We start from the raw sequence: 18,051 nt of genomic DNA on the forward strand, positions 1-18,051 counted from the left end.
AAGTTGATAACATCCCTTGCATTGTCAGAGTGTGCATGCTAGAGAGCCGCCCCTACTGTTCTAGCCTCCAGCATTTCGTATTATTGGTGCATTATTTCACGCATGCCCTCCTCTTTTATCAAGCGCTTTTGAAGTAATGTTAATAGACTAGAAAATTGAGACATTTATGAAGTATGGGCTGTGTTTATGAAAAAATCCATAAAGTATGGCAGGGGAGAGGTGAGATAAAAGCAAGGTTTTAATAGATTATGGCAAACAGGGGAGAGGCGTCAGATGCTGACAGACACCTCCTCCGAGATCTCTCATATTTTATGGGATTAATTTTGTTGTATTAGAAATGAAGCTAAATGTCCTAATTAATCTGTTCGTGCTGCATGAATACCTCCCTGAACGCAGATACACGCATAGACACTGTTTTTTGGCTAATTACTCTTCAGTGGTAATTGAGGTAGATGTATTCTCTAGATGTAAGAAGGTAGGGGAGGTGTGTGTGTATGTGTGTGTTAGCGGGGATGAGGGGGTGGGGGGTATGTTGTGTATGTTGGCTCTTTTACAGTAGGGAAACATTCTGGATGAGAACAACAAACCATAAAATGAAAGCACTTAGCTTAATTTCTGCTATTTATCACGAAAATTTTTGCTTTCTCACTCACCACACTAACTCATATTTAGTTGCCAAGCCATTGATTATTCACCATAAAAAGGCATACTTATGGGTCTGCTTTCTGCACAAAATCCTCACCTACTATTTGTTCTCCCACCATATTTTTTATGAAAAATACCAAACAGGAGCTATACGTTACTTTAAAATGACAGATCAGAAATGGTACATTAACATATGTATATACTGTGGGATGTTGCCAATTAGAGGTATAAGATGCATACTACAGGGTGGCAACAACATCTACAATTTAATTCATTCATTCATTTTTTAAATCATAAGTCACCTGAACCTCTGAAATTACATGTGTTATTGGTGGAAATAAACTAAATCAAAAAGGGGGTTCAATGAGCAATTGAAACTTCCCCCTTTGGCTGTATATTGGTGGCTTTGACTGACTGTGACCTCTGAATTGTACATCAAGTGAGTCAACAGTCAATTCATTGTTTTACCACATTTAAACTCCTGTAAGAAAATTATTCAAATTCTCCCTCCCTCCCCGGTACATCCTTTTCTTTGACGCTAATTGTCATCGTCAGATCCACTTCTCTCCTGATGCCTCACAGTCCACTTTGACAAATTTCAAAATCCAATGCAAATCCAGTCTGGGGCTTGTGCAAGACGGCCTTCCACAATATTGACTGTCACTCACAATTAGGGGAATCAGGCAAGGGGTTAGTGTTCACCAGCAACCTGAGGCTAGCGCAGTCAACTCCCCAAACGCTTCATGCTGAATCTGATCAGTGAAGTATAATTCCCAAGTAAATATCCCAGGGGTGAGCTACTTACCTTAACAGGAAAGAGGAGATGTTTAACAACCATTCACCTGATAGTCTTTCTATTCAGATCTGGTTTGGCTATTGTGTTTGCCTCTGTAAATGCATCTCCAAAGGCAACATGACAGAGCAGGCAGCATTAATTTAAAACGTGGAAAAGAATATCCTGCAGTTTGAGACTTCAGTTGTTAACTCTAACTTAAGTAAATGATAGGTCAGTGTTTTCCATCTGGCAACTCATAAGCATAATTGTCTGTTATTAGTACAAATGAATTTCTGTGTAAAAAAAGAATTGATGGCTAAAAAAGCAGGACCATGCTCTTTTCCTGGCTATTATGCTAATGCAACAAAATTGTTTAAGAGCTACTTTTAGGACTGGCAGAAAATGCAGTAATAACTTTTATTTCTTTTAAAAGCCCACCATTACTCTGCCTTTGTTATAATGACAGAATTTGTTTTGAGATTTGAAAAGAAAAAAACGGATGTCTGACTGCATCTTTTGTTTTTAATGAATTGACTGATGTAATAGAAAAGTGACATTCCTTATATCTTAATTAGATTATGCAAATTGCTTCTAAAACAAATGACAGTTAAATTTGCATTAGATCTCTGATAAATAAGACAGCAAAACAAAACAATTAGTGGCATAAACCCTGATGCTATCGCACTGACAAATAACATATTATGAAACAAGTAAAACATATTATGGTGAATGAAATTTGTAAACACGTGTCAATCAGGTACCGAAATGAATAAATGATGCAAAAACATTGATTAAATTAAATTACCCTTTTTGCCTTTATGGCTTGCGGCTTTTACCTAAACTAATGCCATATCATATATTAACATACACTACAGTATGAGGCCTGCAGGTTTGACATTATAAAGGTTAACTAATTCTTTAAATCAAGTTAGATCTGAATCTATCAACCAAGTTGACAGTCAGTCAGCTTGCCATTCCCGAGAGCTGGAGGTGAGAAACATGACAAGCCAAGCAGACAGATGAATGGATGGAGTTTGAAGGTCCAGTGTCCATCACATGCAAATCCCTAATGTTCCTCTCTACCTCCAAAAGCACCCCCCCTACGTTGTGCAGACCTACTGTGGTCAAATCTTGTAGGGCCAGAGAGCCATGTTCTGTCAGTAGCCATGTGTTGTGTTTCAAACCACTGGACACTTGTCAAAAGAATGCAACAGTCCACATAGATCAGGACATTTATCAATTTATAGCCCTATTTGATTACATCTAATGGCTGGCATCACTTACAAACCAGCAAACCACAGAAAAAATAAGCACATGAATTAATCAAATCAAATGAGTTTGAAGTTCTATTATTTTTTCTCCATTAAGGCCTACGTTACTTTACTTCAAAAAGCTCATCATACAAAACACCTCTGCTGCAAATCTATCACATTATGCCTTCATCCATCCATTATCCTAACCACTTGTCATCTTACGGGTCGGGAGAGTGCTGCCTATCCCAGCTGTCAACGGGTGAGTGGCGGGGTACACCCTGGACAGGTCAGTTGTATCACCGAAAAATTACATGACATTATCTGGACATAATTAAGATCTTTTAATTATTTCAAGTTTCATATTCTATTGCACAGCGAGTGAATGAGGAAAGCTCCGGGTTATTTGGTCTCAGACAGTAGCCTCTGTTGTTGCCAGAGCCCTGTCACCATGGTGTCACACAGCAACAGTCACCAAGGCAAATTGCCATTAAGATAGAGTCAATGTGGTAATGTTGAGAGGAGGGGTGGCACTGCATGCTTGCTCACAGCAAGGGGGTAATTGTATCAATATGTAAAAATCTCTAGCTGCACTCAAGAGTTGTTACATACATACATTTTTGATCAAATTAAGTCACTGTAGTGTGGAGGAGGAACAGACACACTGAGAGACTGCGCAGGGGTCGTGTGAAACGCTGAGCACAGTTCTGAGCAACGAACTGCTGATTGTTTTCTCAAATTGCTTTGGATATGAATGATTATTATAAGAATGAGAGATTAGACTGTTTTTCAGAGACAATAACACATGCCCACAGCTGACTTCAATTTCATGTCTCAATGAGACGCCACTGAGGAAATCAAACACTGCTGGCATGTTAAAAGCAAACCTGACTTTGTAGGTTACAGCTCAGGAATCCAAGCTTTGCAAGATCCTCTGAGCTACATAGACACATTGGTGAGATATGCTGTCAAGCTCTAAATGAATGGCTAATCCACACATGTTCTCACTCATAGACGGATTTGGTTGCAGGATCAAGGACAGTGTGGAGGAGATGGACACTATCCTTGTTGACAGTGCCTTGACAAGTGTAATCCCATATAATACACACTGGGTAAACAAAACACCAAGCCAACCATGCAACCACGGCCCACACTTCCTCTGTTCTTCCTTTGAATTGAAAATTTTTTTCTGGTTTTGAAACAATATGAAAGAAGTTCGACTTGTAGCTTTACAAACAAGTGCAAAAATGGGTACATGCTGCCCAGTATAATGAGGATACATATTTGCATATATACACAAAAGTAGTAATGAGAACAAAATATCACACAAAACAACAATCCCATGCATCTGTGCGCATCCATCTATACATAAACAGAGACAACAGAGATGCACACAAAGTACCGTGCGCAATCTGAAACGCATCAGTTGCAGTCGAGCACGAACGAAGCATCGTTTGAGTTCTCAAAAAGATTCATCATTGGTCAAACTAACCGATGGAATTTATCAGCTGAAACAGACGAAAATGTTCACAATGAATTATGGGTCTGTTAGTCCATAACCTGGTAATAACTATTGGTAGCTCCAGTTCTATATGAAATAATGGAAAATATGTTGGCTGGAAAATAAGCATATTTAGGCACATACTAAGATTTTTGGCTGCCATCAAATTCAACCTGTCAACACTCTATCATCCAACTCTCCCTGTGGTACACCTTAAGAGTCTTACCCTAAGGGCCTGGCTGTATGGTCCGATGTTGGCTGGGGCCCAGTGGGACAAGCTCTGCACATGCAGGGCTTCTCTCTGGTGGAAAGTGTCTTTCTCTGGGGGCTCAGTCCAGTCATGGAGCAGACAGTCCATCTGCAGCAGCTGACCAGCAGGCAGAGGAGCCTGGACACACACCCTGTAAGGAAAATAGTGTAACTGTTGAATGAAGGCCATAACTTAAGCTGAGAACAAAAAATTGACAAAGATGCTACTGTAATGCCGTAAAGACAGAGAGAAAAGGTGTATGTGTGTATGCATCTTTACCTGGCTGGAGGGTTTATGCCAAAATGGGTCTTATAAACTGTGTTAAGTGGACCAAAGTCTTCCATGCTCCTCACATACAGATGAACCAGGATAATGTCCTTCATTGTCCAGCCTCTGCTATCCAACTCACCTGGACACAGGAAACACATTCAAACTGAATCCAATATAAAACATAGTAAATTCACGACCATAACCTCACCCCTGCCTTTGCCAAGATAGCTTGTGCATATATGGTAACAGGTTTTGTGTTCAACATAATAAAGTGGTAGTGGTTTGTGAACTTGTTTTGGTGTAGCAGATAATTTGTTCAGTTCTGTGCTAAACCTATCAACAGCCTCTTTTAAATATTAGCACAGTTGTTATGAAGAGGTAAGTACTGTAGTTTAATAGATTTTTTTTTTTTTAGGTAATGGCGTTCGTCCCCTTCTGTAAAGTACAGCCTACACTATGCGTGCACATGATAGGGTTTGGATGCAAACAAAAGCACAATGGCTCAAAGCGAAGCCGTTCTTGCTACAATCATTTGAAAGAGGTTCAAGTTTGATTTTCCTTTGCCAACACTAGCGTCTCAGACTACTTCACCCTCATACAAAGAGGTTGTTCATTAAATATTAACTTGTTTAATATTGTCTCTGCACTGTGAAAGCTGTTCAGCCGAGCACCACGATAAACATTAAATATGCTTTTCATCTTTTGCTCCTCTTTCTCCATCAAAAAAGAGAACGAGAAAAAAGACCGAGATGCACTGTAAAAGCGTACACTTTCAAACTTCTGCAGGGCAAAAACAATAACCCACCCAACATGACTACACTGTGTGTGTGTGTGTGTGTGTGTTTAAAAAGAGGCCTGGTTTGGGTTAATTTAACATGCTTGTCCTTGTTCAGGCCAACTTGCTATCCCAGTTTCTGTGACGGACACCGTCTCTGACGAACAGGGATTTCACAGAGTTGACAAGCACTTCTGAATAAGGAATGACTTTCAAGTTCTGCCACACCTCCCCATGTGTGTTTGGCAAAGCAGCAAAGAGAAAGAAAGACACCTAAGGGACAAAGAACCTTTTCCCACAAGATTTGCTCTTCTGCTTTTTAGGATTAAAGTAAAGAATCTGCTTTACTGAGCTGTTTAAATCACCCCCGAACAAAAGCAGTTGAGATGTAATTTCTATTTGATAGAAGAAAAACAAGATTTATAAAAGTTTAGTTTACCAGTGTGTCGCTCTGTTTGCCTTTTGGTTCTGCAATTTCAAAGAGGCAAAAAAAGAATTTTCTAGTAGACCCTTGTGGTTTTCTTGTGTAGAAATATTTAAAAACATGTCCACAGTTCTGGTAAACCATGTTCTGTGTTCACTCTCTTGTACTTTCTCTCTCTCACACTTTCCCTTACTTTGTAGTTGTATGAAAGCTGCTGATGTCTGGTCCTGGATCCTGGAATCTTGGCTCTGAAGGCCGTTGATGCCAGAGATCCACTGATAGCCCCTAGAGCTTCTGGTTGAGCAGGATGGTGGAAAATCTGAAGGAAGAGATGCAACAATACAAGATGGGAGAGTATGTTTAGAACTGTACAGTGAGCACTATAAACTGTTCACTGTTATATTGTTTGATCAGAATTTATAACAAGGATATATGCTGTATGAAAGGGAATTAATGCGTACGTTGGTTATGTCAAAGAGGAAACATTCAGAGACTGTCACAAATACAGTTCGGAAATGACAGCTCTTGTCAAACAATCACTCAAAAATACCAGCATCATAATGCTGGCCGCATGACACTGATTCAGGGAGTACTCACCACACACAGATATCATCTGATGCACACTCATACACGCATGTCAGTGAGTGAACATCTCACAATAAATGAATCTCACCGTGGCCCCGCTGACAACTAAGGTCACGATTTGATGTAAATTCTTGCTGGTTGTCTTCAGCTTGATCAGCATATTCCACCTCCTCAGTCATCTTGTCAATGGCATTCTGGCAAGGACAACTAGCATGGGGCAAAGCTCCCACCACCACATCCTGCAATAAAGCACCACAGGGAATACATCAGGCCAAACACCCACCAAAGTGAGCTAAGCCTTTTGCAAAGACAGACAAAACGCTGTATAATTAGCCAATCTTTTCAAACACCCCACCAAGCAGGCTGTGTGTGTGTGTGTCAGTCTTTCATGACAATGGCCCAGACACACATAACTTCAAGGTGAATGAATATGAAACAACATGCTAACATATTCGTGGTTCAGGCGAACAGGGAGTGGTGTTTTCTGATACGGTAGATTCAATCATACTGGCTGTCAGTCACAACTCCTGACTGGATGGCTGAGACATGTTTTGGATGTCACCAGTTTTTTCCTCTCTTCACTTATACTTCTACACTCTACTACTTCTTTAAATAGCAAATCATTACCATTCTCTAAAGCATACATATTACCTGCCAAATCCTTCTTAGGCATCATACATTTAAATAAATATTCCTTCAATGCTCACCCTCACCCTGCCCAGCACTCATTCACCCCCCTCATCGGCTGTCAACTGCATTAGGCCATATGATAATCAAATTAATTATACTTCAGCCCCTCTCTCCTGGCCAGTATGAAAAATAGCTTGACTAGCATTAACGGAGGGCAAATGATGGTGGTCCATCCCCACCCCCTGAGCCCGGTGCGGTTTCCTCTAGTGTTGGTGTCAACGCAGATATGTCACCCTGACGAGAAGAGCTTCAGAAGGCTGAACCAGGGCAGGTTCTCCCCTGGTTGCACCCTCCCTCCTCTCCACTCACAGACCCTGGATCTCCCTGCTCTTCCCACAGCAACCTAGGGGGGGCTACAGGGGCTGTGGGAGCGTGTGTGTATGTTTGTGTGATGGGGGTGGGAGTGGTGGCGTGGGGAGTGAAAAAATATATAGCTGCAGGGAGTGAGGCTGCAGGGTCACGGACGCTGTGGGATGGGGGTATGTTTTCTGTCCAACAATCCCAGCCCCCACTAAACATGCAAATACACACACGGGGCTACAAGCAGGAACAAATACGCAAATGTACACTGTTGTGATGTACAAAGAGCAACAACCACAATGGCACACCAGCAGCACTTCCTGTCGCCTGTAACACTCATCAGCTAGTAGGCATCTCATTAAACCAGACAATTTGAACAAGAGTAATTGACAGTACACATTAATGAGGTCAATATCTCCATCACGGCATTTTTGCTAATAATTTAAGCATGCTAAAGGAGGAAAATAAAATGTTTTGAAATGTCACCATTTCAATCCGTGAAACTCCATTCACCTCCTCCTAATATACCGAAAGCCGATTCCTGCTGCCTCCCCACAACCCCTGCCTGTGTCCGCTTAGCAAGCTACCTGAATGCAAAGCGCCTTAATGTGAGCAGACATGTTTATTAAGCTGGGCCTAGTTTCAGGCTGCAGTGAATATTGCAGACGTCAAAGTAGGCCATGTGGGGCTAGAGGAGAGAGTGCGAGGGATGAAGGGAGAGACCCAGAGCAAGAGAGTGCAGGAGAAAGAGAGAAAGACCCTCTAGAGGCTGATCTGAACTGTGCCCTACAGTACTGCGTTTCTCTTCTCCTCGACAAAGTTATCAGACACCAAAGGGTTTTGTTCTTGTATTTGTTTTCCCCTCAGAGTGGTTTTAAAGTAATCAACCCCAAAGCAGCACAAACTTTTGTTGCAAAATTATTGATTTAGCATTGAACAGCACTGATCATATATGTGAAACGAGTTATACTTGTGGATTCTTTCAGAGGTTTGACTTACGCGGTCTTTGTTCTCGGTGTGCATTTCAGAGAAGCGCAGGTAGCCAACTGGAGCAAAGGCATCTGCTGAGTGGATCACTGTCTCTGCTGCATCACTGCACAAACACACAAAAAAAACTTGTTGGCAAAAAAAAAAAAAGTAAGCTTTTCAAGCTTACTGCAGCCACACTGAAAAAAAGTAAGGTTGCATTCAAAGACAAGCACAAAGTTTGGAGAATTTCTAATGCTTAACTCACATAACAATCTTCTTTTTGAAGAGAGGGCAGTCAAGAGTGAAGGTTTCATATTCACCTCCTTCTCCACATATGTGGACTCCATACTTCTGGGAGAGCTGATCAGTGAAAACAAAACACTGTTAAAATTTATTTAAATATACTATTTTGCTAAATATTAAGCTTAAATAAAATTTTAAATAAAAAAATAGATATATTTTTTAGAGAAAACTAACTGTAACGCTATGTTAAAAGCAAACAATATGATCACTAAGTGCAGAGTGCAAACAATCTGAAAGTAAAATTGTAAAATGTGAATAAATGAATGTAGATTTAAAGCTTGAAGAGATTTGAAGAGATTTTGAACATGAACATCAGGTGATCTAACTGTGAGTAAATGATGCACATAGAAACACATGGAAATGCTACAGTCAAGAGTTTAACAAGGCGGCAGAGTATCTACCAGTCTGTGACCTGTTTCAGATAGGGCTCCATGTCAGCCAGAGGTTTTCCTAAATGCTTCTCTGGATCCAGGCCTGGCACCCACGTGGGAAACACACACAAAGGCATATGAACATACACACAAAGACACAAGTACCATTGCACACGTATGGAAAGAGAGGAAGAGAGGTCTGATCAGGAACAGAGAACGGTGATTAAAGATGACAGGCAGGGAGGTTTACGGGCAGTCGCACAAACACACACGTAAACCTGCACCCTGGATCTGTTTGTTTGACTTTGCAAGTAGTGTACACAGATCTCTCCGGGTAAGGGCAACAGTTTTTGGTTTCTGGCCGCAGACCCCCCAAAACCCTTTTTGCCTGCTGCCCTCCCTACATCTAGTTCCCTTTGAGAACATAAACTCTGGAAAGAGATCTTGTTTATTTGCCTTTTCCCTCCCCTTCCCCTGAAATGGTGCATGGAAGTGACTCACAGGCATGGGAGAGAAAAGAAGGAGGGTAAGAGAAGGGCGGAGGAGAGCTTTGTATGCATACCCAATGGTGCCACACTCCTAAAATACTAGCTCACTGGCTCTAAGTCCCCAATCAGAAAAAAAAAGCATAACCAACCCAGTGGACTCGTAGAAAAAAACGAACAAAAACAGCCTTTTGCCGTACCCTGCTGCCCTTTTATAAGTAGGAATAAAAGAGTGCACTTAAACAGAGAACACTTTACGCAGCATGTTGGGCACTGGCGGATTTTACTCCTTTGTGACACTAAATCCAGATTTTAACTTCCGGACGCCTGTTGCTGATGGCACCGTGCTGAACTCTGTCTCACCCTGTAAACAACTCTTGTCACAAAGAAAGTGTAGCCAACATGCTCCTACTGTACATTCTTCACTCTTTATAAAAAAAAGAGAGAAAGAAAGAAAGAAAACTTCAAACCATGTGTTTTCTGTAAAGGATAATAATAACAAAAATAATAATAACAACACACAAATCCTAAATTTTAGTTAATTTCAAAACATGCTCCTGGTGCTATGTTTTTAGAATTTATTTTAAAATAAACTAATTAATTTTAACCTCTATAATTACTAAAACTACATCACATCTTGATGGGCACTGGCACTTGGACCGTCTTATTCTTCAACATTTTTTCCATTTTCTCCTTCTGTAAAAGTCTAATTAATTGATTGACATAATCATTACGAAGTTAGTGATAACTAAGTGATGTGCAGTTGTGACAGCAATGTCATCGCAATAAAAAAAATAAATAAAAAATACTGAACTGTCTCTAATAATTTCTCTGAATATCTAATACAGTTCCTCTATTTCGAGGCATGGCATGGTCCTGTATGTTCACGTGTTTAATTAAGGGAACAAAGTTAATCATAATGTGAGAATCTCTCTTCTCTCATGGCCTGACAACCTCAAAGGTTAATGTGTCATCCATGGGCCCCATGGGGAGCAATGGATGGGAGACAAGAGGGAAGAGAGAGGAGGTTTGAATGAAAGAAGCTGCATCCCACAGTTTCATTTTAATCCCAGCTGTGTCTCTCCTCTAGCTGTGTCTCTCCACATTGGTCCAGCCCTACCAGGGAGAGATGGAGGACCAGAGAGGGAGGGTGGACTGTAGAGGAGGAGGGTAGAGTGAGTGTGGAGGGGGGGGGAGGTGGGTGAGCAGGCCCTTATTCTCTTCCCAGGGGATCTTTGGTCTTAATTAGTGTGAGAATATCTAATCTCAACATCCTCTCATCTTAACCCTGCCACAAAGGTAATAAGGAGGAAGGGAAAAAAAGCATTAAAATTCAATCCCATTTAAATATCCTCTTTAATTAGTCATGCCTTTTAACAAATTTTAATAATTGGCTCCAAATTGCTGAGGGGATGCCGCGTTTTTTAATATGTTCATTAACTTCCCTGCTTTTAAATAATATATGATACACGATTTGATATTTACAAGGAGGAAAGAGGACGATGAAAATCGAGGAGGACAGGAGTGAGTGATAAAATGATGGCAAACAGTAGATGGCATTAATGTGGAGGCATTTCTCTCTAGACCACTTAGCACTTGTATGAGTGTTTTATCAATTGGTATTCCTGACTGACTTAAGGGTACTGAAACCATTTGAAAATGAGGATACGTGGAATGAGCTTGCCACTGTACAATGTATGCTTGGAGGACTCTCTGAGTAGCCACTGGTGTGAGCCTTCAGTGATCTAACGCCACACATTTACATGATCTTCACATCTCTGTCTTCTCTGAACCTGTTTTACAACTTGACCTAAACCCAATTACCTAACCTCATTATGCCACATTAAACCCAAATAAGCCCACAAGAAGCTGCCATTAGTCTGCCGCCAGAGACAGTAAGACCGCACTTTGGAGAGAGAGAGGAGCTTCCCTGAGAGAGACTGAGAGGAATGGTTCTTCTTTAAAAGGGCTTTTTACCTCATATTATCCTATAAAACTCCAATTAAATTCAGTGAACTTTAAAACCATGGAGTTCAGTAATGAGGGAGAGCATTTTTTAAAAACCTTGTCGACGTTTAGTGGGTTGAAATTAGCAAGGATAAAAAGTTTACCAGGAAACCAAGAGCCACTTAGACAATCAAGTTAGTTATTATAGTGAGGGATGAAAACTGGTAAAAACTTATCTCCAAAACATATATAATGCATAACATTATAACACACACAAGTAAACTACAGTATACAGAAAAAAGCTTGCAATAACGTGTGAATTTATTTATTTTTTGACTGTGCTTTTAAATTCAGTTCTTGACCAGAAAATATATATATTTTTCAGAACTCCACAGAAAATTTGGATCTACCTTTTACCATTTTAAAAGTCAATAGCAATTATGATCATGATTGGCTTTTTCTCACCTTTATGAGGTTGATTCATGCGAAACCCCACCGCAGTAAATTACCTATTTAATTAAAACTGTGTGTGATTTTTCTAACTGAGCCTAATGCTAAATTAAAAGCCAGGAGATTCTAGATACTGTCTGAGCTGAGTTGAGCGCAGTATCACAGACGTCCATTGGCTGTCTTAAGATCTGGCATGCCAGCTGACAGCTCGGCTTTAATCCCTGCCTTCAGAGAGAAAAGGCAGAGAAAATTGGATTCATGATGTGTAACATTTTAGCCTTTAAATGGATGAAATAAGCATCTTCTTCTTAGTAGGTGAGCCTTTAAACAAGGCTATCTAAGACCCCCACCAAAACAATAGCTGTCCACTATCACCTAATCTTCACAAGACGGAAAAAGAAATACAGAAGAGAAAGGAAGAAAGAAGGGGAAGGAAGCAGCAATGTACAAAGGATGATAAGATTTAGGCTATATGTGAAATTTGTCAGGTTCTTATCTGAAATTCACTGTCTGTGAACAAAATAATAAGCAGCACGAATTGTGCAATCGCATCAAGATGAAATCTTTCCAGCTTAACAAATCAAAATGGGAAACGGAGGGTACTTACAGTCATGCTGAACTGGAAAAACTAACTCGCGGAAATTAATAAATGCGTTTGACTTCTGGAAAATTCACATAAAGGTCTAATGTGTGGCAAGTGGTTTAAAAAACAATTTAAACAAGAAGCATATATAGTGTACAGCACTGATCATCATGATCTATCTTGTGCCTGGTATTGTTTGTCATATCTACAACATATTCCTTGGCATAGCTGAAACATTCCTTAATACCGGGCAGAACCGAAGGAAAAATATATTGTATTTAGCTTTTTTTGTTTTTTTAAATGAGCGGGGACATGAGCTCCTTAAATTGCCCATTCACTGCTTTCCACACTGAAACAATGTTCAGTACATTTTCTATAATGTCTTTAAACATTAATAGTCCTTAAAGTACATATTAAATCACTTTCAATGTTCTTAATTGAGGTGAGGTGATCAGTGAAAGCAAATCTGTGATATAAATTCCCTTCTTCCCAGCACAAAGGCTATGTTCGTGTGAAGAGCATGGGATCATGCAGTGATAAAAGGTTTTCTGGCTGGTAGACCTTGATTTCACATGTGCCAATTATCTCTGGAGCTGAGGAGCAATTAACTACTGAACCTGCGCCCTCATACACACCTACACTAATCAATCAATTAACTAATTACATGAATATTTAACACTAGCTTTTGGAAATGCCAATTACCATGGTTAGCTCAAGAGATATTACATTATAAAGAGAACACTATGCCTTTCCCTTAGAGGGAAATGCATTTTTGCTAATTGGACGTATTTTCTGACATTCACAGGCTTAGACTCAGATAGTTGAACTTACTTCACTATGCAATTTAGTATCTTCAAAGGCTAAAATCTGCTTTCTCTCTTTTGTGGTTTTAGGCTGCCATCAGCACACAAATGAGCACTTTCAGAGAATTCACTTAGAGGATCATCCTGCATTTGGACAGCTGTCTTTTCACTAGAGGGATTTGTCATCAAGGAATATATCCTCCCTTAAGAAAACCTTTTTTTTTTCCTTTATCCATTCACCACTAATTTCCACCTGTCTTTCTGAGTACCTAATGAAGGAATATTAATCTTGAATAACTTCCCACACTATTCAGGCCACACCAAAACCACTTAATACTACCACAGAATATCAGAAGCTATTTTGGCTGTCAGTTCAGATGCTGACTTATAACCTCTGCCTTGCAAAAGTTGTTTTTCGTCTCATGAGGTCTAAATCCCTCCAGATCTCTTTCTCTTGCTCACACACATACACACTAAAACACCAAAGGCCACCAGGTACACCTTTCTGTCACCCAATCTCCACTAAACAGCACACCTCACTGCTCAGACCTGCTCCCACCAAAGCTGCAATTATGTGCTGCGTAAAATGCCCTGGGCGCTTACACCAGTATTCAATTCTCTCCTTTCTAATTACTAGTGCCTCAGGACAGGTGAGGAGTCAGGGCTGATAACATCTTTTCTTTTTACCTGTAGCCAAAATACACATGCACACATACTCACACCAACACCTACAGTGGGAGGCCAAGATACACACTCAAAGGCACCCGAGGTGATTTTCCTTTCTAATTATAATCTTCGAAAAAATGTTGAGAATTTGCTTTTAGACAAAGTTGTGTTAAGAGTAGAGAGCTTGTCAGATGTAGCTAGGTTATAGAGGTGACTGAGGTCTTTAAGGTGTGTTTTCTCTAGTCTTCTATCTCTATTACTTGACATTATGATTGATTGATCAATTAATATTAAATGCAAACTTAGATCATGTCCGATTACAAGCAGAAATTATTTTCAGTAAACAATGAATATAATCCCACAGGAAACAAAATCTGGATAACATGGATTCTGACATCATCTCTCTTCTGATGGGCATCTGACAGGTTATATAATTTACTACTAAAAAAATCCTTTACCATGATGCCATTAAAAATGAGAAATGGGTCCAGCAAATAAAGTACCTAAGATGAATGGCTTGACAAGTGCATTCCATGAGAGGTTATTTGAGCAGTGTTGAAAGATATGCAGAATACCCTAAACGCGCTTCTCAGCTCTGCGGGTCATCAGTCAGCCGTGGACCGCTTTCCGACAGATTGCTAGCAAAGGTGACAACAAGCACTTAACAGCACATAAACAGTGTCTACATGATGATCTATCACTATAAGTAGTTGGAGAGTAAAAAGAACCATTTGTAGCCATAATTATCATCTATCACTGGCACCGTCAAAGCAGATCGGGCTGCACTGTCAAGGAGATACAGGTAGGGATCTTAACATCATGTACCCGAGAAAAGTAAAAGAAAACTTTTTCTTTTACTCTCTCCTGTTATTCAGTAATCTGATCTTCCTGTCCTCAGGCTCCAAAACAGGCAGGTAGAGAGCTTGTGACACCACATTAACCTCTTCTCTCAGTGCTGAAGCGGTTGGAAAACGTAAATGAGAGATACCAGATTTTAATCTTCGCTTCACGGACCATGTATTCGGAGCTATGCATAAGCACGGAATGCAGTGTTTCTCACACACAATGGGGACATGCGTCGCTTATTGACAGGTTGCATTAATGTGCGGGGCAATCACCTAGGATTATTTCTGAACTGTCAAGCCTCCCTCCTCCCTCCACCCACCCAATACCACTGTGCACTTCTCTCACACCTCCTCCCTCGGTGCGTCTTATCTTTTCATATTGTTCTCTGCTTCAATACCTTCGCCGCTGGCACAAGTCTCAACACTGCTGCTAAGCCAAAGATTAATGATTAGGGCATTACTCTGCTTGTCTCTCTTTTTCTCTCTGGTTACACCTCCCATTCACCTGCTCCTATCCCTCACTTATCCAAATTCTGTTCCTTCGATCCCCGTGCCAAACACTACTTTACTAACACGGCTCCTTCAGACAAAGAACAAAAAGAGCAAAAGGTTAGGGGGACATTACATTAACCTGCTCACCAGCTGTCTGACACTAAAAAGTGAGACATAAACTCACCAAAAGCGGCAACTTTGATGATGATAGCATGGAGGTCAGATGATATCATCTCGGAGAGTAGGGACGCTTGGTCTCTGTGCCACAGATAGGCGAGGGGCTGCAAACCTAGCCGCAAACATCTGCGTAGCAGCATGTTGTAGAAACAGAAGGAGAAGCAAAGGGTTAATATTAAAGGTTTTCCAGCTCCAAAACAACTTCACAGCAAACATGATTGGGCACCTTCTTTATTTGAATGAACACCGTCATCCTAGTAGGGCCACAACACATGCTCTTACCTGCTACCACTGCTACAAGATTTATTCAAGAGGAAGACGATTACAAAAAAAAAAAAAAAAAAAACATCTTAAGCTGTGGCTTGTCTGTTGTATAAACTTACATGACACACATCCGCCACAGGTACTGTACTGCATACAAATGTCTTAGATTTATGGATGTAGCATGTATGAGGGAAAAAAAAGCTGACTGACGTTGAAGCATGATCTGTTAATAAGTGGAGTGTTTGTGTGTCCAGTCTATGAAGGTTTAGAACAATAGGAAACTAAGAAAAAGGACCAAAGGAACAATAAGAAGAATTAAACAAGGACAAGAAAGGCATATAAGTATCTGTGTCACAATAAAACCATCCCATCTTATTGTGATTAAGACTATTGTGTTCCAACAAAAGTAATTTTTAACAAAATCTTGACTACGATAGTTATTAGTTTCAATCCATTTCTCGAAACCAATAAAAACAGAGTCACACCATAAAATCAAAGCCAGTCTAAAAAAAGAAATGGCACAAACAAGTTGTTGTTGTGCTGTGTGTGTGTGTGTGTGAGTGTGTATATTTATTTAAACACAAAACTGCAAAACACAGCGAGGAAAAGACTATGAAGGATGTACTGCTTTCCCTCAATGGACTGCAGAGTGTGCATCATTCAAGTTCAAAGTCCTAAATGCAGGCATTGTGTGTGCACTTTGGTTAGAAAGTGTGTTCTGGATGGTGAGCGTTTGTTTGACTTACACATTTTCCACCCGGACCCTCTGGTAATCGGAGAGAATGGCCCCTACGGACACTGCTTCGACGCCCTCCTTTTCCTGTGGGGGAGAAAAAAAAGAGGAGGAAACTTAACCACAGATTTTTCTTGACTTTTGTACAGTATGCGCAATGTGCTTTGTAACAGCAATATGATGTCACTGAGCCATGGGGCCAAACACTACTTGCTCAACGTACAATGGCAACACAACATGTTATCTGAACAAAACCACACAAACACATGTAAACATATACACACACAGACTAAAACAGACCAAGAAAGCAAATTTCGGATGGCTCTTTTCTTTCATTGGACCACAGTCCTCTGGAGATGTTTACATTCTGGTTGTATCAAGGTCCAGCCCATATCCTTTGGAGATTTGCATACCTGGCTCTCTGACTGAACGTGTGTGTTTGTGCATACATGTGAGTCTATGAGTGAAGTTGCTGGCACCACTAATTCCTGGAAGGTTCATGGACCTTATCAGCAGTCTAGTGTGGGCAGGAGATGAGTGTGGCTGGCCACAGCTTCCATCCACTCCACACCCAGCAGGAAGACGGGAACCGCAGTGACAAGTTGAAGTATCAGCAGAGCATTGTGCTTTTGAGTGGCATGTATCTTTAATATTGCTGAGGGCTAATGTAATTGCTTTTCGTATCATATTCATATTTGAGAAACGGTGAGACAACCACGCACTCAAGAGATACTGACGCAGCCTTGAGATGCGTTCTATCTTTCCTCACAAAAACAGTCGAGAGTGACACACACAAATAAATTCACGCATGTGCGAGCAAGAGTTGCATGTTCACACACACACGTACGTACACTGACATACACACAAAGTCCTTTTCTTCACCTCCACGCCACTCTCCCTACAGACACACACCTGCAGATTCATTAGAACATTACATGGACTGTAATTAGAATGAGAGGCAAGGATAGAAGCAGTGGAGGGATGCACAAGTCTCCAGTAAATTACCTTGTAGCCATTATCAATTTCCCTGGCTACTGGTCCTTAAGATAACCCCCCCACCCCTCCTTCTCCCTGTGGTCTCTTCCTGCAATTTTTCTCTGCCTGATAAACATGCTGATTAAAGCGAACAGCGTGTAAACCTTTGATACTTTCCTAAATGAAATCCATGCCCTGCCTGGGGCCTGACGCTGAGCTGCGACGTAATGTGCCTCACACACACTCACACACTGATCTCCACGTAGGCGTGCCAGCTAATCAGATAAAGGATGTGCTCTGTGCGTGCGTGGCTGTGAGCATGTATGTGTGTATTGTGTTCATGGTGCAGTCAAGGGTGCGAGGTATAAATGCGAAGCTAAACACATACGGGCAAATATATGTGATAGAATTTAATTCTGACTGACCTGAAGTTAAACACCAAGAGATCTTAGGAACTTGGGATTCAGCACTTAAGTTTTAATATCTCTTCAATGCGTTCAACACTGGAATATACATTACAGCC

The 18,051-nt window shown here is 40.7% G+C and overlaps 1 protein-coding gene across 2 annotated transcripts in view; it reads right to left on the reverse strand.

The window, feature by feature from the left end:
- dph6 (diphthamine biosynthesis 6) overlaps positions 1 to 18,051 on the reverse strand; it is a 51,147-nt gene that overhangs the window by 20,811 nt on the left and 12,285 nt on the right. The window contains exons 4-13 of one of the 2 annotated variants that reach the window (XR_003297434.1): positions 16,567 to 16,640; positions 15,564 to 15,682; positions 9,150 to 9,211; positions 8,700 to 8,794; positions 8,465 to 8,558; positions 6,564 to 6,714; positions 6,084 to 6,209; positions 5,906 to 5,934; positions 4,701 to 4,830; positions 4,432 to 4,572 (exon numbers count right to left, since the gene is read on the reverse strand). Coding sequence is in view for 1 of the 2 variants with exons in the window: in XM_026340061.1 (XP_026195846.1) it covers positions 4,398 to 4,572; positions 4,701 to 4,830; positions 6,084 to 6,209; positions 6,564 to 6,714; positions 8,465 to 8,558; positions 8,700 to 8,794; positions 9,150 to 9,211; positions 15,564 to 15,682; positions 16,567 to 16,640 (1,026 nt within the window). In the remaining variant the exon portion in view is untranslated. Of the gene's footprint in view, positions 1 to 4,397; positions 4,573 to 4,700; positions 4,831 to 5,905; positions 5,935 to 6,083; positions 6,210 to 6,563; positions 6,715 to 8,464; positions 8,559 to 8,699; positions 8,795 to 9,149; positions 9,212 to 15,563; positions 15,683 to 16,566; positions 16,641 to 18,051 lie in introns of those variants that run through there. The other variant, XM_026340061.1, reaches the window with a different exon arrangement.

The sequence above is a fragment of the Anabas testudineus genome, chromosome 22 (assembly GCF_900324465.2).
Source record: "Anabas testudineus chromosome 22, fAnaTes1.2, whole genome shotgun sequence".
Taxonomy (NCBI): Eukaryota; Metazoa; Chordata; class Actinopteri; order Anabantiformes; family Anabantidae; genus Anabas; species Anabas testudineus.